The 24,406-nt window shown below is 40.7% G+C and overlaps 1 protein-coding gene across 2 annotated transcripts; it reads left to right on the top strand.

Annotated features, from left to right (window-relative positions):
- The first annotated feature begins 604 nt into the window (after positions 1 to 604).
- Positions 605 to 23,942, top strand: wdr76 (WD repeat domain 76). Of its 2 annotated transcripts, none has more exons than XM_031569077.1 (23): positions 605 to 730; positions 1,196 to 1,227; positions 1,304 to 1,409; positions 1,676 to 1,746; positions 2,282 to 2,386; positions 2,631 to 2,717; positions 2,848 to 2,903; positions 3,400 to 3,481; positions 3,674 to 3,742; positions 16,459 to 16,608; positions 16,742 to 16,819; positions 16,953 to 17,033; positions 17,513 to 17,565; positions 18,077 to 18,188; positions 18,624 to 18,722; positions 18,875 to 18,912; positions 19,037 to 19,190; positions 19,491 to 19,649; positions 19,811 to 19,926; positions 20,022 to 20,120; positions 20,710 to 20,862; positions 21,184 to 21,237; positions 23,483 to 23,942. In XM_031569077.1, the coding sequence occupies exons 2-23, from the start codon at positions 1,219 to 1,221 to the stop codon at positions 23,736 to 23,738; spliced, it is 2,187 nt and encodes a 728-aa protein (XP_031424937.1). In that variant the 5' UTR covers positions 605 to 730; positions 1,196 to 1,218; the 3' UTR covers positions 23,739 to 23,942. The 2 variants fall into 2 exon arrangements, with proteins under 2 accessions (XP_031424937.1, XP_031424936.1); XM_031569076.1 differs by having other exon boundaries at positions 605 to 823.
- Positions 23,943 to 24,406: the final 464 nt, after the last annotated feature.

Genomic DNA, 24,406 nt, shown 5'->3' with positions numbered 1-24,406 from the left:
AACGATCCAACAATTAGTGCCTTTTCACGAATCACGAACTGTTGCGCGCAGACAATTACAATAACAAACACAGTCAGTGTTCAACTTCCCCATCCGATTCCGGTCTTCAACTTCATCGTCCACTCAGAACTCCGATAGGCTACTTTTCTACATACATTTAAATATTTGCCGACATCCAATCACAGTATGCGACAGCTTCACTTCCTTACATTTTCACTAACTGATTTCTCCGAGAATGTCAAGATGTTCATGCACTGCAGAGACTAGCCTACAAACGGTCCACTGGTAGTGAAGGCACGTGTAACTCAATGATTTACTCTAAATACAATTGCACAATTAAACGCACACAAACAGAAGCCTGTGATTCCCTTTAAGAAACGGGCCTAATAAAAATCCAACTGACAGAAATGAAAGGGCTGAAAGCGTAACAGGTTTTCAATGTCACAATGCATGCTTGTAAATGCATTTGACTCAAACTGAAGGATAATTTGGAACATTTACAACAGTTTAGAACTATGCGATTTGCCATTTCACCCAAACACATCACACACCAACAATCCTCTATAAATTCCAATGTTTACGTCGCATCCCATTGGTTCACGCACTCTGGTTATGTGTAAATCTCGGCGGTAGGTTGCCTAGGTCTGGAGTTTGTAACAGTCACTCGTTACGAAATGTAACCGGATAATCCCAACTAAAAGTCTGATTTTATAACTAACCAAACACCTAGGTGAGTGCGGAAGAATGGCGGGTCTAATTTTCACTTTTCTCATTTTCTCGAGTTTACACATAGCCCATCTGAACCCTGTATTTTCACCCGAAGGTAAGCAATATATGGCAACTTTTGACTGCGATTATTTCGTTTGAATCTCAATTTGTCCGCATGGTCTATTGCGTTTTAATTGCGTCTTTCCCCGAATGCGAACATGCTATTTGTAAACTTTGTGGGGTTTGTACGCAAAACTGTTTTGGCAGCTAGCTGCTGGTTATGAAACGGGTAGCAAAGCCTGTGCAATTCGTGGCGACGAGTCATGTTATCTCGCCATTTAAGCTTTGTAGCCTATTTCAAAGTGTTCAACCTCGGCGTAGCGGTATGAAAACTGAAGAAAGTTAGGTAATAGGATAGATTCTGATTGGTACGCGACTTACTGAACTCGAGTAACATTTTAATGAAGTCTGCCTTTCTATCTTTCAGATGAGTTTCATTTTAAAACGTGGATGACCGAGGTAGGTGCCCTTTGTCATTGAAGACAGTGGTTATTTGTGTCGACTGCATTGATTTCAGCTATGTTTTTTTTTTTAGAATGGGAAGACTTATGAACTGCCTGAATACTACCACCGGCTGAACATCTTCACCCAAAACAGCAGGAGGATCTTGGAACACAATGAAGACAGACACGGATTCACTAGTATGACTAGTCATACGTTTGGTCCTTGATAAGGCCGGTCATAAGCACTGCATAACTCTGAATTATAAAATACACGTGGGATGGGTTACTCACAGACATAAATAATCTTTTGTAAACAAGTGTAATATTATTTTACCTTAGTAAGATGGAAGTTGAATTGTGCAAGGTTGTAGGGTGGTGTTGAATATTTATCAAAACTGATATGGTTTCTTCTCTCCGTCTATCTCTCTCACTGTGTGTGTGTGTGTGTGTGTGCATGTGCACAGTGGGGCTGAATCAGTTCTCAGACTTGACCTTTGCTGAGTTCAAAAAGGCCTTCCTTCTTCATGAACCTCAGGTTTGTGTTCCCCCTTCAAGTTGTACTCAGGTTAGACGTATTAAACAGGTATACTGTAAAGTTATGAGTGTATTCATTCTCACCTGTGGTTACATTTGGCTGAAGTATTTGTTAAGGTAAGTTAAGGTATTTACTGTTATATTATGTACCGTCTGCACTATACAAAGCCATGTTAAAAGGCATATAATGATTAGTGATAAAACATGTGTGAATTAGCACCTAAGATGTGTGTCCCTGTTGTGTGAATGTGTTGTTGGTGTTGTGACTCTCCAGATGGTTCAAACTATAGCCCACAATTTCAGATTCACCAGACATGTCGGACAGAATAGTCTGTTCCACTAGCTTCATTGCATACATGCCTTTTGAAATGTCTCCGAGTGGCTTTCCTTTACTGACTGCTGGGTTAGCTGCGGCCTGGGTCATTGGGATCCTCCCCATGTTTATCCATGCCTTCTGTCTCCGCACCTCCCCATGTTTACCCCTGCCTTGTGTCTCTGCACCTCCCCATGTTTATCCATGCCTTGTGTCTCCACAGAACTGCTCAGCCACCACAGGCAGCCGCCTTCGCCAGGCGGGGCCCTACCCAGAATTTGTGGACTGGAGGGCCAGAGGAAATTATGTGACTCCTGTGAAATCCCAGGTGTGTGATGGCACTGTGATGTACAGAAAACCCACAGACACAGTACTACAGACTCATATACCCAGGACATGGTGTAAGATGCAATAGTGTGTGTGTGTGTGTGTGTGTGTGTGTGTGTGTGTGTGTGTGCGGGGTGATCTTGTGGGGACATGATACAGTTACTAGAAGTATGAATGTGTATATGTGTAGCGTAGTGTTATGTATAACACTGTGTTAAGAAGGTGTGTGTGTCCAACACATACAGGGTCACTGTGGGAGCTGTTGGACTTTCTCCACCACTGGCTGCCTGGAGTCAGTCACAGCCATTGCCACAGGGAAACTCTTGGAGCTGGTAAAGCACACCCATACACTACATACACAGACTCACACCCATACATTCGCATATACAGTTAACACATAAGCAAATTGACGCACATATGTTTACATTTACATATGTTTGTGTCAAATGGTTTGTTGTGCAGTCAGAACAGCAGCTGATAGATTGTGCCCAGGACTTCAACAATCATGGCTGCTTTGGGTAGGCATCTCCTCCACAACCAGTGTTCAGCGCTATCATGTTTACAGTTCTTGATTTAAGTGTTTACATACTTAACACATATGGAAAAGAAGTGAGCATGGTAATGTTTTGTACAATCCAGGGTGTTGGCTATGTTGGGTAGCTCTCTACAGTGAACTTCAGTCTAAACTCCTCCTACAGTACTTAGCTTTCCTTGGTAGTGCTCTAGGTTTCCACGTCAGAAGTTACACTTTACAAGTTAAAGTTACAAGTTACAGTTACAGTTACAAGTTACACTTTGTTGATGCAATGACACAACACAAGTTATACACACTCAATGCAAAATGTGCATGCTCATGTAGTGTGTATACAAGTGCTGCAGGAGGGGCATGTTGTGTGTGTTTGTGTTTGTGTTTGTGTGTGTGTGTGTGTGTGTGTGTGTGTGTGTGTGTGTGTGTGTGCCTCATGTTCATGTTTATCTGCTGTGTGTAAAGTACAAATGTAATTTCTCTTGCAGAGGACTACCCAGCCAGGCCTTTGAGTATATCAAGTACAGGGGTTGCCTCATGACAGAAGATGGATACCCATACAGAGGAAACGTGAGTTTGCCTGTTGGTCATGGCAATTATTCATGATGCAGAAGAACATTATTTCTATATTTGTTTTATGTAGTGACTTTTTAGCCCAAAGCAAGAGGTGAAAAGCCTATAAGCTAAATATTTCTCTTCTCCTCCCTTCCCCTCTTCTCTTCTCTTCTCTTATCTTCGTGGCTCTATTTCTATCATTTGAAGGACAGCACCTGTAACTTCCAGCCAGGACTGGCTGCAGCATTTGTGAAAGATGTTGTCAACATAACCAGAGTAAGTGCATTCAAGGTCTCTGCTGCCCTCTCCTGGTGTAGAGTAAAAATGCACATCTTGTCAATGAACCCAAGTCAAACTGCATATAGTGGTGGAAATTTCAGTTTAAGACAATGAACATAGTACATAAATAAGTGAATGGCTTCAATTGGAATTTTGAATTAGCTTTGATACGTCACTGTATAGATTTATTCATTGAACTTCAACTTTTTCAATTGCTGGTATGCTTGTACACATCACGACATGGCAAAACTACACAACCACACACGCGCACACACACACACACACACACACACACACACACACACAAAAGCAAACACACATACACACATCATATGATGTCAGATTTGGAGCTATTTTAACCCCCTATATATATGTGTACATGTATATATGTGTGTGTTTGTTTGTTTATGTTCATGTTTGTGTAGTATGATGAAATGGGAATGTTAGATGCTGTGGCCAGGCTGAATCCAGTGAGCTTTGCCTATGAAGTGACAGCTGATTTTGTGCACTATAAAGATGGCATATACAGCAGGTGTGAGCCACAAACCACAAACAGACTGTTCCTTTCTCTCTCTGTCTTTCTTTCTGACACACAAAGACGCGCACACACAAAGAACATCCCGATCCTCAAGTTTGTTTAATGTCATTGCTGACTCTAACATCTCTAATGTCACATACCACTCAAGTAGGTCATGAATTTAAAAACGCGGGAGGTGGTTAATATATAGTCACCTTACACATGTGTATAAACAGAACTGTTTCTGAATGTATTGTAAAGCACCTCAGGGAAGTACTGTTGATGTATTTATTGTCCCTCAGGGAAGTACTTTAATTTATACCACCGCACTTTGTTGAACTTTTAATTAGGGATGCACGATATTGAATTTTAGCCAATATCCGATATGCCGATATTTACAAGCTCATTTTGGCCGATTGCCGATGCCGATACCGATATATACACCTCTGCTTTTTAATTATGAAAAGTATTTCCTGTACTAGAATGAATCTGTTATTATGATAGGGTATTGCTGTAGATACAGGACATTAAAAACTTGATTTGTATCATTTTAGAAATAGACATTCACTCATGAAAACTATTGAAATGATTTCAAATATGGCAGATTTATTTATATTTTCACGTCACAATGTTCATACTTGAACAGTACCTCCTAGAACTTGAACAACTACACTCTGGAAATGCAACTTGGCAAGCTAACGTTGGTTAACTGACCTACAGTTTATTAACATCCCTTCTAGGATTTCTAGACTAATCTATGTAAGGTTATTGCCAAGTCAGCTATATAAATTCCATATATGCAAAAGTAAGCCATGTACAGATAGCGTAGGCTCGTGACATAACGTTTCACATCCCGTCAAATGAGACCATCAACTTCGCTGGTGTCACGTAGCATGCAAGCTAACTAGCTAGTGTTGTCTAGCTAATTAGCAACTTATTAACTTCTATTAGCGCGCGACAGGTAATGTTGCAAAGCGTTGCACGCGGGTGGTCTGCATCTATGCATGCAACCTACGTTACGGCCAAGCTGTCGTCTCCTCTTCCATCTCCTGAAAAGTTTCCTGACAAATAGCATGTCAATATCCTCTGATACTGTGCAGGCATGAAAATCCCTCACCTTTCGGCGAAATTCGCCGTTTTGAAACCAAAATAGGTGACCTACGTGAACCGTGTAAATTCGATGAGAAATGTTTTTTTGGGGGGGTGGGGGGGGGGTCGGTGTAGGTATTCATATTCAGTGAACTGCGAACAGGTGCGCGTGCCAGAAGGGAGCGCGAGATTCAGTGAATTGCGAACAGGTGCGCGTGCCAGAAGGGAGCGCTAGTGCATGGAAATATTAACGCGAAGCTGCCTTGCATCACCAGTGCAGACCACCATCAGAAGCGGAAAGCACGCCTCCTGAAGATGAGAAAAGGGTGAGGCTGAGACGTGGCAAAACAGCGAAAGCGGGCCATGAAGACACTGGTGGTTCAGGCAAAGAAGAAAACATGATCTGGTTCTGAGAGTATTACGAACTGTAATGTAAATTGTTATCTTTGCCAATAAAATGTATTAAAATTAGGGCTGTCAAAGTTAACGCGTTAAACTATGAGATATTTGTGGCCGAGATTAATGCGATAAAATATTTTAAGGCAGTTAACGCAACATACAGCGGAGGACTGTGCAGAGGAATTCATCGACGTCTCAAACAGATGGGAGATAAGTGGCAAACTGACCACTTTAGGCACTGATAGTGCCCGTATTATGTTGGCAGCTGCTAGGCTACTTCCATTTTAACATCTACTCTGCGCGGCACACAGTCTGTACCTGGCTGGCACTTTATAGGTATGAGCCTCTTTGACCCCAAGAACACCATCCCCTCCGTCAAGCATGGAGGTGGAAACATTATGCTTTGGGGCTGTTTCTCTGCCAAGGGTACAGGATGACTCCACTGCATCGAGGGGACTATGGATGGGGCCATGTAACGTGGAATATTGGGCTTGAACCTCATTCCCTCATTCCCTCATATTGAAAACGCAACCTTAAGGATTTGGAGAGGATCTGCAAAGAGGAGTGGACCAAAATCCCTCCTGAGATGTGTGTAAACCTGGTGACCAACTACAAGAAAGGTCTGACGTCTGTGCTTGCCAACAAGGGTTATTCCACCAAGTACTAAGTCATGTTTTGCTAGGGGTTCAAATACTTATTTTCTGCATCAAATGCAAATAAAGTCATAAATGTTATAAAATGCAGTTTTCTGGATTTTTTTGTTGATATTCTGTTTCTCACTGTTAAAATACACCTACTATTACAATTATAGATCACACATTTCTTTGCAAGTGGCCAAACTTGCGAAATCAGCAGGGGTTCAAATACTTATTTTCCCCACTGTATGTGTGAAAATGTGTGTGTGTGTGTGTGTGTGTGTGTGTGTGTTAGTATGTGTGAATATATATGTGTGTGTGTGTATCACCCTAACCCTATAGCACCAGATAAGTGTGCTGCTGCTAATAAAGGCATTTCATCCCTGTGGGTCTAAACACATTTGTTGAAGTTATTAAACGTTAGATGAAGCTTTGAAAACAGTTTGTCAGTTTGTCAAAATTCTAAAATTGGTTCCATTAAGATAACAGTGAGTATTTACAGTGCAATGTTAATATGGGTGGACTCAGTCTGGATAGAAACTGGTGGTAAAAGCTTTAATGTCCCATCACAACACATTTCCTCCCATGCACATTATGGAATTTGTATACATAAATATATATTTATGTTATGTAAATATGATACAACTATGTGATACTGAATGGATAGATGGCTCAAAATTAAACATTACAAGAAGGACCTAGATGGTAATGACTGTCCAGATATTAACATTGAATGATTTGTTGAGCTAAGCAATGGCATAGCAAACGCCACCTTATAGCTGTTCTTTTCATAAGCAATAACAAGCAAGTTTAGCTAAAAGAAAGGAAAGGTATGGACATAAACAGCATTGTTCTTAATGGGTAATACTTTAAACAGAGATGCTGCATAAGCACATATTATTAATAATATCTCAAAGGCACAGTGAGATGGCATTGATATTTACTAAAGCATTTGAACGGCTACAAAGCTGTTACCAATGAACCCAACCCTCACGTGGTTTGCACATCATGATGCTACTGCCCATCGTGCTCTTCCAGTGGCAGTATTTCAGACAGTGAGGGAGCTGGCTTTCTCAGCTCCAGCGAAGGAGCAGGCTTTCTCAGCCCTAGTAAGGGAAAAGGCTTTCTCAGCCCCAGTGAGGGAAAAGGCTTTCTCAGCGAAGGAGCTGGCTTTCTCAGCCCCAGTAAGGGAGCAGGCTTTCTCAGCTCCAGCGAAGGAGCAGGCTTTCTCAGCCTCAGTGAGGGAAAAGGCTTTCTCAGCGCCATCTTCTACCTCCTCATCCATTCCATCCCCCCCTTCTCCAGGCTCCTTTATGTTACCCCCTCTCTCCCCTTCCTCTGGGCAGATCCCTCTCTCCATCCTGTCCTCTTCACCTTCATTAGGCTCCTCACCATCATCCTGCCTTCCTGTGCTCTCCCCTGCTGTCTCTTCCTGGCCATGAGCTGGAGTGAGTTGTACCTGTTTGACTGAGACACAGGCGAGTTCACAGAGTCTTATGTGTCTGTCACTTTCTCTGTCATAGACAAATTGACATGCTACAACACAGTGTGACAGAATAATCACAAGTAATTAGCATGTTTGATACAGATATTCTAAAGGACAAAGTGCTCCTATTCGATCTGCTTTTTTTCATAGTAGTTGCAGCCACTAGACTCACTCTGCCCCCTGTTCACCATACTTACCATACTATTCTTTCAGTACAATTCACATAGTGAATGAGCAGTCTGGTCATACCAGGCAGACCTCTGATGACTAAATGTCAAGACGCATGACAAGGCATGGGCTAATAGCTACAGCCATATATGCATGCTCATAGATTGTGCATATGTAACATTCAAGACAACTGGTTTGCATTCACCAGACTGGAATCAGATATAAGGTTACAGATGTAAGGATGTTGAGGGCTACCTTTGGGTTTCACCTTCTTCCCGTCTCTGCTCAGGTAACATGCGGCCATCACCAACGTGACGATAGGCAGGCAGCGCAGGACAAAAATAATCTTGTCGTCTTTGTCTGATACTGCATCTGCTGAGAGACAGAGAAAGTCTTTAGACTCAATACTTGTGGAGACTTTCACGATCAATGCACATTATACAACAGAAACAAAGGCTGTCCTCAGTGTTCATATGAAACAAAATAGTCATGCTCTCTTGTCCTTTAAAACCCTAAAGTATGAATAATTTGAAAACGTTTAGATCAACACTCTAATTAAAAATTAAAAACAAAATAGTTTTATATGATGTGCCTGACCTGCTCTGCCTCTAGAACAGCTAAAGGTGGTTTACATAACAGAGAAAACAAAGCAAGTGAAACGTAAAGATACTTTAAACCCTTAAGAGGTCCTCGTGGTACCATGGGGAATATTGTGGTCTTGTGGTGAATGGTTGTCAACATGCCTTTAAAGCTCCGCAAGTTTTTTCATTTAATCATCATTTAAAACACCTCAGAGTAAACTAATAATACCATGAAAATAACATGGTTACAACCCTTTCTCGGACAATCAAAGACCTAAAGAACGCTAGATGCATGGTCACGGTCGCATGGTCATGGTCTCTCACCATCTTTGCCAGAAGGGATTGCAGGGTTTGCAGGGATTGCAGGAACACGGTCTTTGTGTTTAGTTTCCGTCTTCAGTGGAGCCACTGTTAGCTGTGTTCCTGTTCCGAACATTTCATACAGTGTAGGTATGTCCCAGTACACCTTACAGACATACAAGCCAGAATCCTCTGTCTTGACACTTTGAATGACCAGGAGGGAACAGGTTTGTTTGACTGACATCTGCTGTCTCTTCAAACCATCAACTCTCTGATCATTTTGCAACAAGTCCATTTTTGGTTCTGTTTTTCTTTTCTTGAGTGATTCTGTGAGATCCCAACAACACTGGATCTGCGCAGACTCTCCCACGGTGAGCTGAAGAGTGGAAGGGGATTGGAGGACTTTAGTATCCATTCCTGTGACTGGAATAAAACCAAGGCAGAAAACACAATAAGTATATCAGGTCAGGCTGTGAAGAACGACGTTGGAGCATGTAAGGAAACATGATGCTCTAACATATTTGTGGCCTTTATCAGCTATTCCACTGCAACATAATAGGATTTCACTTAGTCAGACAAAGCCTTTAGTAACTCATCCAATCATTAAGCAATTATAAAAATAAGACTGATGCCTTTTTCATATTTTAAGCACTATCAAATGTACTTTTAATCGATTCCACAGACACAGATTAGACCGAATCCTCAGACTTCAAAACTTGCACTATTACATATGCCACATTTCACAGGTGTCATAAAATCATACCAATGCCCAAAGAAGAGGAGCTTAGAGAAAAAGACAGTTTGTTCATCAAAACATCAGAACATTTGATAAAAAACATCTTGTTATTTTCTTACTTTTTAGCTCTTGAAAAATGTACACCATTTGATTACAACACATAAAAATAGTCATCTACTTGATCTTGAATGTTGTAGGCTTTTGATTAATACAATCAGTTAGCAAAAAATACCAATTCTACATCTTTCTAGCACTTCTTACCGAATGACAAAAGACTGAAGACCGTTATCAGCACCATCATCTTTGGCATAGCGTTGCAGATCACCATCTTGCCATCGAGGAGGCTCTTGCTAGTTCCGGGGTGGCTGTCCTTTCTTCGCCACAAGCCGTGCTGAGGCTGGGGTCTTTTCTTGAGGCAGTCATCAAGTGTTGTGAATTCATCAGGTTAAAACTGATATCACATCAATTTTCTAAAGATCATTGTTCAGCCTTAGCCTGAGGGAATTGACACACTGGTTAATGAATCCGACATACAGATCAAAGAAGGGAACATCACAGATAGAGGGTGTATAACTTTGAAGATTTTTATTTGGGGACTTGTATAGTAATAGAAATCTGACCCACCTACCAGACACCAGACACTGAATGCAAACAGGAAGTGGTGAAACACTGCAGCCTATCCTTTATTCTCACAAGCAGAAAGCCTCATCTGCAAGTTGCAGGTAAAGCAAACCACAGAATGATCATTCTAAAAAGTGGTGAAGCCTCCTTGAGGTAACATTAATCAAGGTAATCGAGGAGGAACATTAAGGGGCTGTGACTGTCTCAACAATTCTATGCTGTTTGTTTGTAATAAAGCCAAATGCACACTGAGATTTACTGCAGTGTTTGTGTCTTCATGTTTAATATCTCCACAGACAAACCTAAGACAGACATGCACACTCTTTGGAACTAGACTGTCTAAAGGTGCATGGACTGGCTTTGTTTCACATATAGAGGGAAATGCAGCATAGTACAAAATACATTACACAAAAGGTAGTTTTATTGCATAGGGACAGCAAGTAGGCTACTAATGGTTTAGCATAGGCTATGTTGAATAGTAGGGCCCTGAGTGCTTATTAAAGTGCCTTGAGACGGTGTGATTGTTTTGGCGCTATATAAATAAAACTGAATTGAATTGAATTGAATTATTGAAGATGCCTTTGAAGATTGAAGAAGACATGGATGGAGTGAATTCCAAAGCTGCATGAGCAAAGTGACAGTAACCTGTACCCTCCTAGAAAATACAAGGCAGACATGGGAATGATTAGACAGGGAGATGGGAACTACTAAGACATGTCTCTGAGATAAGGGCTACCGATGACCCACAGGCTACCTTAAACCTACCTTAAGCCTATTGTTAAACTACCTGTTTCCAAATTATCTAAGAACAATATTAATATATTATTCATTAATATGACATAATCAATTTAATATAGCCTAATATATTAGTAATATTCCATTGATTTTTTATTATTATTTAATTTACACTGTTAACCACTAATTGCAGGTCACTCAGTCATTGTATATATGTTTCTAAGATTAAAAAATAAGGCAAATGTATTTAGCTCTATACATAGCGTACGTTTACAGACAAGTAGCAAAAGGATTTTCACGCTTATTTGTATATTTATGGTTCCGGTCCTGCCAGAAAGAAACTTTATTTTTTTTGTATTTATTTTTTATTGGTTAAAATTGGGTTTTACAATATTTCAATATATCATATTTCATTTTCATATTTCATATTTCCATAATTTTTTATTAAGCATATATGGCATAACATATCCCAAACATGTCATAACCCCCCCCCCCGCCCCAGAACACCCCCCCCCCCTAATCACATGAGATATATTCATATAACAAATCATATCAGCACACTAATGTAAACAGGTCTCACATTCAAATTACTTATTTTTCATTATAATGTCCTTCACTTTGGAGATGCCATTGTTCCAGGTTTTAAGTGTTCGTGGGGTTGCACCATTTACTTTGGCGGAGGAAAGCTCAAGAAAGAGAATGTCCAAAAGGGTATTCAACCAGTGTTTGAATGATAAATTGTGGGGTGGCACCCAGACTTGTACAATAATTTTCTTGGCTGCTGTTAAACCGGCAAGCCAGATTTTCCTAGCTCTTTCATTCATACAAATTACAGAGTCATCAATGAGAAGGTGTAGAGCAGGGTCTATGGGAAGTTGTATACCAATCAGATCAGACAAACAATCTAGTATTCTAATCCAGAAATCATATATTTTGGGAGAGTCCCACATTACATGCATGAATGTCCCTAACGTACTCTGTGGACAAAAAGTACAAAATGGATGTGGTGCTAGTCCTATTAAGTGTCTGACTCTAGGGGTAAGATACGCTCTATGGGCAATCTTCATGTGAATGATTTGATGATTAGGATTATGGGAGCTTCTACATATATTATGCCAGCTTGTTTCCCAATTTATAGTTCTCCCTCTAAGCCCCATTGATCGATCCCATTCCCCAGTATTGGGTTTAGGAGACAAATGTGAAAGAAGTTTTGTGTACAGGAAGGAGACAGTGTTTTTAGGAGCAACAAGTAACCATTTAACTACAGTGTGTTCTTTCAGCCCTGAGCCCCATGTAACATTCTGTGTTTTCAGGGCTGATCTAAGTCTGAAGTAAAAGAATAAAGAATGTTTAGGAATGTTGTAAAGTGTCATTAGCTCATTAAAGCTTAGTAGGGAATTATTACCATTTATGTCTCCAAAAGTCCATATACCCTTATCTGCCCATATATTTTGAACAAAAGGTTTTTTACCGGATAACAAGTATTTGTTATGCCACAGAGGAGATGATTTATGCCATTTTGATGCAAAACCCACAAATCTTTTAATCTTCTTAAAGATATTTAGCGTGTAAGTGAGAATTGGTCCGTACCTCAAAGCGCAATGTTTAATGGAGAGGCCACAGAATAAAAAATCTTTAAGTCTAATTGGGCTAATTATGTTTTCTTCTATTATTTTCCAAGATGAAACAGAATTAGGGTCGAACCACTGTTTAAGTGGACGCAGTGTGAATGACCAGTGATAATATTGAGAGTTGGGAAGAGCCCAGCCACCTTCTTGTTTGTAATGTTGAAGTGTTGTCCTTTTTATGCGGGGTCGTCTCCCATTCCAAATGTATTTTGAAAGTAGAGAATCAACCTTGGACCAGTAGCCATTTGGGGGAGGCAGTGGGAGCATAGAAGAGATGAAATTAATGCGAGGTAGGATATTCATTTTAACTACTGCTATACGAGACGGAACAGAGCCAGGCAAGGTAGCCCATCTTTTAGTATCTTCCTCAATCTTTTTAAAAATATTAGTGTAGTTTATTTTAGCTATGGTGTTGACATATGGGTGTATCAAAACCCCTAGATATTTGACTTCTTTGGAAATCACAATAGAAGTAGGTAACTTTAATTTACTTTCATCACCGTTAATTAACATCAAAGCAGATTTTTATATATTTATTTTAAAACCAGACAGTGTACCAAACTTATCCAGTACATTGATTGTGTTCGGTAACGAGTTTTGTACATCTGACATATAGATCAAGGTATCATCCGCGAACATTGATATAGACTGCTTAGAAGAACCGACTTGGATGGGAGAAATGTGATTAGAATGAGAATATATTGTGCAAAAGGTTCTATGGAGAGATTGAAAATTAACGGTGATAACGAACATCCCTGTTTTGTGCCGCGGTTAATTGCAAAAAGATCTGAAATGGCACCTCCTATACAAACTCTAGCTGACGGATTTGCATAAAGCACTTGATCTTTATGAATTTAGGACCAAAGTTAAATTTCTGAAGAACATGCCATAAGTATTGCCATTCGAGCCTATCAAAGGCTTTTTCGGCGTCAAGGAAGAGGAGGCCGCAGGGGGAGGTAGACTTCTGTGTCTCACTTAAAATGTGCAACAAACGCCTTATGTTATCTGCCGCCATGCGACCCTTCATGAATCCTTTTTGGTCGGGGTGTATTAGGTCTTGCAGGACAGATTCCAGTCTATGGGCTAAGACACGGGCATACATTTTCAGGTCTACATTAATAAGTGATATTGGACGATAGCTTGCACATTTCAAAGGATCTTTGTCTGATTTGGGGATTACTGATATAAGTGCAGTGTTAAGGTCTTTGTGGAAAAAACCCTGTTCTATGGCAAAATGCATAGCTTTGAGCCAAAATGGGCTTAGGATTTCCCAAAAAGCTAAATAAAGCTCGGCCGGTAATCCATCAATCCCTGGTGAGCGTTGCTTTTTCATATTTTTTAATGCCTCGTGTAATTCTGTAAGTGAGATAGGTTCATCAAGCTGGGCAGCATCTTCTACAGACAGAGTAGGGAGATTTAGGTTTCTAAAGAAGTCAAAAAGATCATCTTTTGAAGGGTGATGGTCGCTTGAGTAAAGTTTAGTTTCGACTTCCCTGAGAATAATATTTATGTTTAGTGATGTGCATCATATATTCTACTTTATGTCTTAAAAGGCTGTTTAATTCAGCTTGATGTGCCTTCAATTGGGAGTCTATGTCTGAACTATAGGTATTTTTAAGTTGATTCTCCATTTGTTTACATTTTAGTTCTAAATCAGAGATCTGACGGAGTCTTTCTCTTTTAAGAAGAGATGAAAATCTAATGGCATTATTCCTAAGGAATCCTTTGATGGCACTCCAAAGGAAAAATGGGTTCTCAACACTGCACTCATTAATATCTATGAATTCTTTCGATTCATTTTTAAGCTGGTTTAGAAAATGATCATTCTGCAACAATGATGAATTAAATCGCCATCTAGAATTTTTGTAATTTTTTACTCATTTGGAAGTTAAATGTTGTCTCAATGGGGTTGTGATCTGAAATATGTCTAGGAAAAAGATTCATTGAAGAAGATGCAGAGACCATTTCACTAGATATAAGCATATAGTCTATCCTAGAAAAAGATTTATGACGGGGAGAATAATATGTATAATCTCTTGATGTGGGATTTTGAACTCGCCAGAGATCTATCAAATTCATGTCTTTTGCAAAGTAGGCTAACCTTCCTGAAGCGCTTGAGCTCACTTTAAGGATATTGACCTTTAGGTTCCGTCTCATTATCACTGCTATCCCCTTTGTGCTTGTGCCATCCGATGATGTAGCTACTGTTTTATATCTCTTGTTTTGAAGTCTTAAAGAGTCAGTGGGCTTTAGGTGAGTCTCCTGCAGTAGAGCTATACCAATATTTTTCCTGTGAAGAAAATCTAAAACTTTAGTTCTTTTAAAAGGAGAGTTTAACCCTCTCACATTAAATGAAATTACTTTGTATCTATCCATTGTCGCTATTGAGGTATGGCAAAAACAAACTATTATCAATAAGGCTTAAAAAGATTCCTGGTGGCTTAAAAATAGTAGAAGAAACATCATATACCAACTAGAAAGTGCATTTCCTGAAGGAAATACCAGTGCATGAAATGCAAAAGTTAAGAAAGGAAGAAGAATAGAAAGAAGAGGGAAAGAAGAAGGGAAAGAAGAGTGGAAGAAGGAAAGAAGATAGGAAGATGGAAAAAAAAAGTGGAAGAAGGAAAGAAGAAAGGAAAGAAGAGTGGAAGAAGGAAAGAAGAGTGGAAGAAGGAAAGAAGAAAAGAAAGAAGAGTGAAAGAAGGAAAGAAGAGTGGAAGAAGGAAAGAAGAAAGGAAAGAAGAGTGAAGAAAGGAAAGAAGAGTGGAAGAAGGAAAGAAGAAAGGAACAAAGAGTGAACAAGAGTGGCTCTAGATAAAGAGATAAAGAGAGAGTGAAGAGGGAAAATATTGAAAGAAGTAGAGAAAAATGGAGTGAAGCAGAGAGATGGAGTGTGAGAGAAAGTTGACAGAGAGATAAAGAGAAAGATGGAGAGAAAGAAAAGTAGAGTATGGAAGCTGTCTCTTAATATTCCTAGTTATACAGTTGAATGGAGAGGGACAGAGAGAAGAGGAGCCTTGGCACCTTGGCGCAGGTGTCAGTGAAGCACAGGTGCAATCCAGTTTAATTACCCTATTATGATGTCATAATGGCCCAATGTAAGTCAATGGGAAATTTTATCAATGGGAAAATACATAGCATAAGTGTCCTTTACAAGACCTACGCGACAAAGTTTGAACGAAGTTTCTACGTTAAGCGGTTAGAGCTAAATTAATCGCAGAAGTCGGTAAGAAGAATAAGAAGAAGTATAAGAAGCCTAGGAATAACAATACAGGGCATTTCATGCACTGTAATAAATGTGTGTGCGAAAACATAACTGTCCCATGTGAGAAAAACCCTTGAACACCCACGATCCCCTTTCCCCTTGTCCCACCCTCCCCCTCTTGCATGGGTTTTCCTGGTCTAATTAGAGGGCATGAATCCGGTGGAAGCAGCAATAGGCTAAAACTTCATTCACTGTCCAATCAGCGGTCTCTTTCAGCGGTGTTAGGCAACTCAGTGGGAGGCGCACGTTACCAAACAAGCTTCAAGGCGGGATATTACACGATACACTTATGTTGTTGTATCTCGTCTACGGCAAACTGAAGCAAGGTTGACCACCCTTAACCCCAGGATAGCCTACTCAACGATGAGCACCAGCACCAACGCACTCTACTAAAGTTACATTTGACTGCCTTATGGAAATGTTACAAGTTAGTTAGCTGGAAAGCAGACTGCACTTTTTATTGACTGTTTGTGTATGCATTCGAAACGCCATTTTAACGTACTGATGATGATTTAAAACTGCCTTATAGAAACTGAAATCTCTTTCGTTTTAGGAGGTGACACCACCTCAGTACCCCGACCTAACAGAGCCTAATGGAACTTCCAAACCTGTACGGCAGTCAGTTCGAAACAGACCGGCTCCAAAACGTCTGAGTAATGACGTCTGCACCAGTGTAAACCCAAAGCGTGGTACCAAAAGAACGGTAGGTAGGGTGTGTGGGTAAAATAGTGTTATAGAATTGGAAGCAACATTATAATTCACTGTGTTAACCCTGTACTTCTTCTTTATTCACTAAACTGCCATCTGAAAACATAACACCACATTGTGTTTTACAGAAGGATAAGCTTAAAGAGATGGAGGATTCGATGAAACTTGAAAATTCTGACCGTGATCCTAAAGAAAACGAACAAATCGTAAGTGGTGCGGTGTAATACTCAGTATGACAGTTGAATTATCAAACACAGTTGTGCTATGCTAGTTACTTCTTGTCTCATCTAGCTAGGTGGAGCTTAATTGACCATGTATTGATGTTGAATTCTTTTCCAGGGTCTATCTGAGTATGAGTTAGAACGGCTTGAGAACATACGACACAACCAGGCCTTCCTCTCATCCCTGAATCTACCTCAGGTACAACTTTATCATTTTGCAGTCCCTGCGGTTACTATTGCAGTTATAAGTTTAATGCTCTAGATAAATATTTTCTCTTTAACTCTTGTCTTGTCAAATTTCAAATTGGCTAAATTACCTCATTGGAACATTAGTGGCAGCAATATGTTCATAAACATTTCCTTCATGGGGTCATATAAATGGGAGCAGGCATTCCCATTAACATTTCAGGGAAAATGCATGTATGGCTGTGTTGTGAATGAAAGCAGTAACATTACAGGGAAGCACGTAAATCACTCTGCTGGACTGTCCCTCAACCTGTCTATTCTGTCATGTCATGTGTGGAAAGGCTCAGGGGGGAAATGTTCCTGAATGTAGCTGCTTGTCTGAATAGTGAATAATCACGAGCGTTGCCTGAAAGGCTATTCCAGTAATTTACCAGGAACTATGTGTAAAAGAGGCTCGGAGGACACAAGCTGATGAACTTCTCCTGTGTACAGGTAGCTGAGTTGCTGAGTACAAAGAAGAAGCCATCTCAGTTAGGCCTAAAGAGGTAGGCGTCTCCCATATCTCCCTGAAATGAGTGTATACAGGTGACGTCAGGTGTGTATGTGACCATTGATTCAGTCCAGTCAGTGCTGAGCAGTTTGGACACGGGCTGAAGTCGGCCAATGCTCAGGTTTTTTGTGGCTCTAAGGTAAACTGTTCAGGGCATAACAAGAGCTATGTAATGTTCATACTTGTTGTAGTGTAGTATTACTTCGGACAAAAGTGGCTACTGAAAAGGCGGATGTTTGTAAACCCTACCCTAATTGCCATGATCATTTCGATTTAGTCGGTGAAGCATGTGACTTCGGAGCATGAAATCTGTATGTTGGACATGACGCAAGACTGTAAAATCGTTAGTATTTCACCATGAAGAAGGCTTTGGAGACTTTTGCTCAACTGGGCCTAGGATCTCAGAGCAAAAGTGGTTGATGGGAGATTAAGTAGCCTACTAGATTTAGAGTTAGCAATGGACAATTCTAGAATATCATCATGATCATCCTGTCCACCTGTTGTAGGGAGAAGGTTGTGAAAGAAGTCCTTCCTGCAAGGAAATCACTACGTCTACAGAACAAAGATGCAGAACCCACGGCCATGCCGAACCTCCCAGCTGAGCTTAAGCAGCAGGAGGTGAGTGACTGATTGACAACTGACTGTTACTAGGCATTCATTTTATAAACATATCAAGAGGAGATATTAGGCACCATGTTCAAGCATCAGGTTTCATGGACGGAGAAGTTTTGGGGCTGTTCTTTTCCTTCTGATGTACCTCACTGTAGCTGTGAAAGTGATAATATTAACGCTGCAGTGCATAGGCACACACAACTCTCTATATATACATTAAAACATATATATCTACACGGACACACACACACGTGCGCACACACACACAGATGCACTAATGCGTATTATAAACACTTGTAAATGTATACATGTAGGTATGTTCATGTGTTTTTGTGTTGCTGTGGTAACTATAGGTAGAGGAGCATCATCAAATCAAATCAATGATTTGATGATTTGATGAAGGTATGTTCATGTGTTTTTGTGTTGCTGTGGTAACTATAGGTAGAGGAGCATAGTCTGGAGGGGCCGGTCCCAATGTGCCCACTGAACTTGGAGGAGGATGGCCGACTCCCTGAGAGTCTGATCCATCTGTGGACTGAGGTGTGTTATGATCTGCAGTGGCAGTTTACCCTTGTTGAGTCGTATATATGGTGTATATCGTATGCTTTTTGTTCAAGTATGTTTGTTTATTATTGTTTGTATGTTATTGCTTTGGTGTATATTTCATTCCTTATTCAATCCTGTTTTCCTAGCAACCTGTGTACAATGGGAAGAAAGTGGACCTGAAGATGTAGGTGGACAAACATTTACATGACCGTGGTGTTAAAATTCAATTACAGTGCTGACGTCATTAGATGGTATCAGGCAGTCATTGCATGTGTGTGTGTGTGTGTGTGTGTGTGTGTGTTTGTCAGGTACAAGGAGGGCCTGCAGAAGATGTGTGTCGATGAGGAGCGAGTGGTGAAGGTGGTTAAGGGCCGGATCTTCTCAGCAGCCTTCCACCCCTGTGCCAGCAGTCTACTCATGGCCGCCGGAGACTGGGGGGGCCGAGTGGGCCTCTGGAACCTGGTTAGGGCCACACACGCGCGCAAAATGCCCAACATTTACAGGCTACCCTCAGATACACACACACACACACACGTTAGGTCATAGCTCATCCTCAAATACATACTCAAATGATCCTCAGACTCAGCATAACTTAACACTGACCTAACATGCACTTGGTACCTCATGCACATACACACACACGCCTCTGTATACACCTGATTCAACACACACAATGAACACACTTCACATACTTCCCTGGTGATACCAATTCTGACTTATTAACAGGAGTTGTGTTTGTTTTGTCTGTCTGTGTCCCCCAAGGAGGCTAACTGGGGCGACAATGGAGTCCTGCTTTTCAAACCTCACACTAGGCCGGTCACATACATGGCTTTCTCCAGGTCACAACCTTCGACCCTGATCACCACCAGTTACGATGGCGCAGCGCGAGCAGGAGACATAGAACGAGCCATGTTTGAAGAGGTTTGAGCTGCTTCAATAGTTTAAAATTACATAGCATGTCATTGAATCAGGATGTATTTATGGTATGATGAAAATGAAACTACTGTGAAAGGGTAATAGAATGACATTATTCTTTAGACAACCAACATAATCATGATCACTTGTTTCCTCTTTGGTTTTAGCTATACTGCTCTGATAAGGGGCTGAAAGGCTTTGACTTCCTGTCACATGACTGCACCACTCTGCTCATAGGAGACGCACAGGGAGATGTTGCCATTGTCGACACACGGACTCCAGGGTACGCCGCTTCGGAGTGTACTCCTCAAATGTGTTCCCTAGCCCTCATCAGCAAATTAAGACAGATTGTGTGTGTTTGTACATGTGTTTTCACAGGACATCACACGAATCTCTCCATACGCTGGACCCAAAGACTTTGCGCAGTGTCCATGTCCACCCTGTGCAGAAGCAGTATTTTGTGGTAGCTGTGAACAGGTGTGAATAACTGAATGTATAACAGTGGTTATTATTTGTGTGTGTGTGTTTTACTTAAACCCTTTCTCTGTTAAGGAGGCCTTCAAGGTTTTTTGGACTACCATGACAAAACATTCAGTCATATATGCACAAAACTGTACATATTCTGCAGTGGCTCAGTCTGCGTTCATTCAGTAATCAGGACTAAGAGGAGCTTTTAGCTCTTAGCATTCTGAATTACCAATGTTTAAGCTTTTAGCTCTTAGCATTTTAGCATTCTGAATTATCAATGTTTGTTAAGTGTGCTCGATAAATGGACTTGCTTGGCTTCATAGGAATGGTAACTAATGAATTGGGGTGTTGGATACATCTATGAATTTAGTATACATGTAGTCTACTGCTGTGTGGTTACAGAGGAGTTCACATCTATGACGTGTGTGGAGCCTGAAGTAGAAACGGTTAACGGTTATCTAAAGAAAGGGAATATAGGCATGTGTGTCACTTTGGTGTTGTCAGCGCCTTGCTCTACCAGTTTAGCCACTAGAACGTGTGTGTTGGTCAGTGTGCTCTTGGACTGGTTGGGTTCTAGTGTATTGCTGTGTGTTTACAGTGGAGTTCACATCTATGACGTGCGGAGCCTGAAGAAGCGGTCCACCCAGCCCGTGTCAGAGCTGTATGGTCACACGCGCAGCGTGTCCTACGCCTATTTCTCTCCTGACACAGGAAACAGAGTACTCACCACCAGCTGGGACGACAAACTGAGGTGTGTGTGTGTGTGTTTATTAGCCTTTTATCACATGCTTTAGCAACAACTTCAGGTGGTGTGTGTGTGTGTGTGTGTGTGTGTGTGTGTGTGTGTGTGTGTGTGTGTGTGTGTGTGTGTGTGTGTGTGTGTGTGTGTGTGTGATCTTTCTTACTCTCCTTCACCATTTTCATGGACAACAACCTTTGACTGTATTGAGACACGTGATGGCTGCTATTTATATATTATTATTTGTTATTATTTTTTGCATTCCATTATTTCCAGCCCTCAAAGAGTCTCTTGTTGGTTGTACCTTACTGATTTCCTGCTGTTGTCTCCCAGGGTGTTTGACACGTCACAGGTGGTCTCCTCTGCTCCGCTGATGACCTCCATTAGGTGAGTGCTTTTGCAGGCAGACACACTTAAGTCTCGATTTCGCGATCTTGCATTTTCACAAATTCACGCAAATTTAAGATTTCCTGCAATTGCGGGTTGCAAAAAGGGGTTATAGTTTAGAAGTTTTCATTATTTTTTATTTAGCCTTTTGGTTTTTGATTCCTGTTTAGTTTTAGAAGGGCATTAGTAGTTTTATTTTGAGGAATTGACTAGTCTAAATTGTTTTGTTTTAGTTTTTCAGGTTTAGAATGGAGAATAATTAATGTAAGAAGCTGGAAAACGTAGGATGAAGGAATGCATGACAATCAAATGTTATTTATTTCATTCATTCATGGTCCTTTTTGAGGCCAGTGTCTCTGAAAAAGTCAAACAGAACAGGACAAAGGAATAGCAACCACAGCCAAGAGGGGGAAAACTAAGCTGATTCAATATGCAATTCTGTCTTTATTTAGTTTTTGAAAACTGACATTTTTTATTTCAGTTAAAGAAATGTTTTCACTGTTAGTTTTAGTCTTAGTTTTCATTAATCATAATAACCCTGGTGTATATGTGAGCAAGCAAAATCTCTGGGCAACAAAAGTTCTTGCATGTGCCTGTCTTCACATACAGTACATGTTACATACATATACAGCGGGTAAAATAAGTATTGAACATGTCACAATTTTTCTCAGTAAAAATATTTCCAAAGGTGCTATTGACATGACATTTTCACCAGATGTTGGTAACAACCTAAGTAATCAATACATACACAGAAACCAACACAAATAAATTCAGAAATTAAGTTATGTGTATTAATGTGAAATAACACAGGGAAAAAGTATTGAACACATGATAAAAGGGAGGTGCAAAAAGGCATGGAAAGCCAAGAAAACTGCTGAAATCTATCAGTAATTAGAAAGCAATCTGGCCCCTTGTCAGTGCAAATTAATATCCCAACTGATGGCCTATAAAAAGGTGTCTCAATACCAAGGTGTCACACAAGAAAAATCTCATGATGGGTAAAAGCAAAGAGCTCTCTCAAGACCTTCGTAACCTTCTTTTTGCAAAACATACTGATGGCATTGGTTACAGACGCATTTCTAAACTTCTGAATATTCCAGTGAGCACTGTTTGGACCATAAGCCGGAAGTGGAAAGAACCTCATTTCACCATAAACTGGCCACGACCAGGTGCTCCTCGCAAGATTTCTGACAGAGGAGTGAAAAGAATTATCAGAAGAGTTGTCCAAGAGCCAAGGACCACAGTGGAGAGCTTCAGAAATACCTGGAATTTGCAGGTACAGTTGTTTAGAAGAAAACAATAAGTAATGCACTCAACCGCCATTGCCTGTATGCACGCTCACCACATAAGACTCCATTGCTGAAGAAAAAGCATGTTAAAGCTCGTTTAAAGTTTGCAGTACGACAATCGGACAAGCCTGTGAAATAATGGGAGAATATAGTCTGGTCAGATGAGAGCAAATTTGAACTCTTTGGATGCCATAATGCACACCATGTTTGGAGGACAAATGGCACTGTACATCATCCCAACAGTGAAGTTTGGAGGTGGGAACATCATGGTGTGGGGCTGCTTTTCAGCATACGGTACTGGCAAACTTCACACAATTGAAGGATAGATGAATGGAAAAATGTACCGAGACATTCTTGATAAAAATCTGCTGCCATCTACCAGGATGATGAAGATGAAACGACGGTGAACATTTCAGCAAGAAAGTGAACAGCCAAGTTAACTCAATTGGTTTCAGAGAAAGAAAATAAGCTGCTAGAATGGCCCAGCCAATCACCTGAATTGAATCCAATTGAAAATCTATGGAAAGAACTGAAGATCAGAGATCATAGACGAGGCCCAGGGAACTTTCAAGATTTGAAGACTTTGTGTGGAAGAATGGGCCAAAATCACACCTGAGCAATGCATACGACTAGTTTCTCCATACAGGAAGCGTCTTGAAGCTGTCATTACCTATAAAGGATTTTGTACAAAGTATTGAATAAATATCAGTAAGCGTGTTCAATACTTTTTCCCTGTGTCACTTCACATTATTATACACAACTTAATTTCTGAACGTATTTAATTTGTTTTCTTTGTATGTACGGGTTACTTGGGTTGTTACCAACATCTGGTGAAAATTTCATGTCAATAGCACCTTTGGAAATATTTTTACTTAGAAAAATGGTGACGTGTTCAATACTTATTTTACCTGCTGTATAACATACTGTTATGTACCACCTGTTTGTGTTGGTGACAGGCACTGCACGCAGACGGGCCGCTGGCTGTCCAAGCTGCAGGCGGTGTGGGACCCCAGGCAGGAGGACTGCTTCGTGGTGGGCAGCCTGCAGCAGCCGCCGCGCAGGATAGAGGTGTTCCACGAGAGCGGCCAGCTGGCCCACACGTTCGACAGCCTAGATCACCTGACCACGGTGTGCTCCGTCACAGCCTTTCACCCCAGCAGAGCGGCGCTACTGGGGGGGAACGCCAGTGGCAGGCTTCATGTCTTCACCTAGGGGGACCCCCACCCTATCGTCACTATAGAACCGACACCACCCCTTGTTCTCCGTTGTTCTTTGGTTGGTGTGGTTTGATTTCAGGCCATTTGCATCATTGTCAATTTCATCAAATAAGTTGTTCTACACATCAAAAACTTGTTCATATTTTTTTATGTTTTATTGCTTTGTTATTGCTGAAACAAAATAAACTGTTAAGTTAAAGCTTTGTGGATTTAATGGATAAAGATTTAACAAGACTGTGGATTCTGCAGAACACCCAAACTACACTGAAGACCAAACCTCTTTTGTCTTTTAAGGGCAAACCATGTAACTGCTTTATATAATTCAGTGGCTGAACCATTTCAGTTTATTCTTTAACACTGAACATAGCAACTACAAATCATTTTAAAACGTTGGTAGATGTGGACGATCACGTCTAGAGTATTTTTGAGAATTTGCATTGAAGCATTTATATTGGTTTCCCCTGGAGGTTAAAGTATGTCTTAGAAGTGGGTCCTGGTAGTAATGATTTATTTATAGTACAATCAGAACTCAAAAATGACTAAACAAGGATTAACATGTCGAACATCGAGAACACATCAAGTCAGTCACAAAACAGAAGACAGAATGATACATCGACTCAACTAACCTCCAGGTTGTCTTGGAATTCTCTCAAGTGCGACCTT

The sequence above is a fragment of the Clupea harengus genome, chromosome 6 (genome assembly GCF_900700415.2).
Source record: "Clupea harengus chromosome 6, Ch_v2.0.2, whole genome shotgun sequence".
In the NCBI taxonomy this organism is placed as follows: domain Eukaryota; kingdom Metazoa; phylum Chordata; class Actinopteri; order Clupeiformes; family Clupeidae; genus Clupea; species Clupea harengus.
This window is presented reverse-complemented; position numbering and strand designations above follow the sequence as displayed.

Bases quoted from the DNA above. Each gene is read 5' to 3' on its own strand.
- wdr76 (XM_031569076.1), top strand. From the start codon at position 745: ATGGCGGGTCTAATTTTCACTTTTCTCATTTTCTCGAGTTTACACATA. The intron at 19,191-19,490 runs GTTAGGGCCACA...GTGTCCCCCAAG, and splicing joins GAGTGGGCCTCTGGAACCTG to GAGGCTAACTGGGGCGACAA. The intron at 19,650-19,810 runs GTTTGAGCTGCT...CTTTGGTTTTAG, and splicing joins AACGAGCCATGTTTGAAGAG to CTATACTGCTCTGATAAGGG.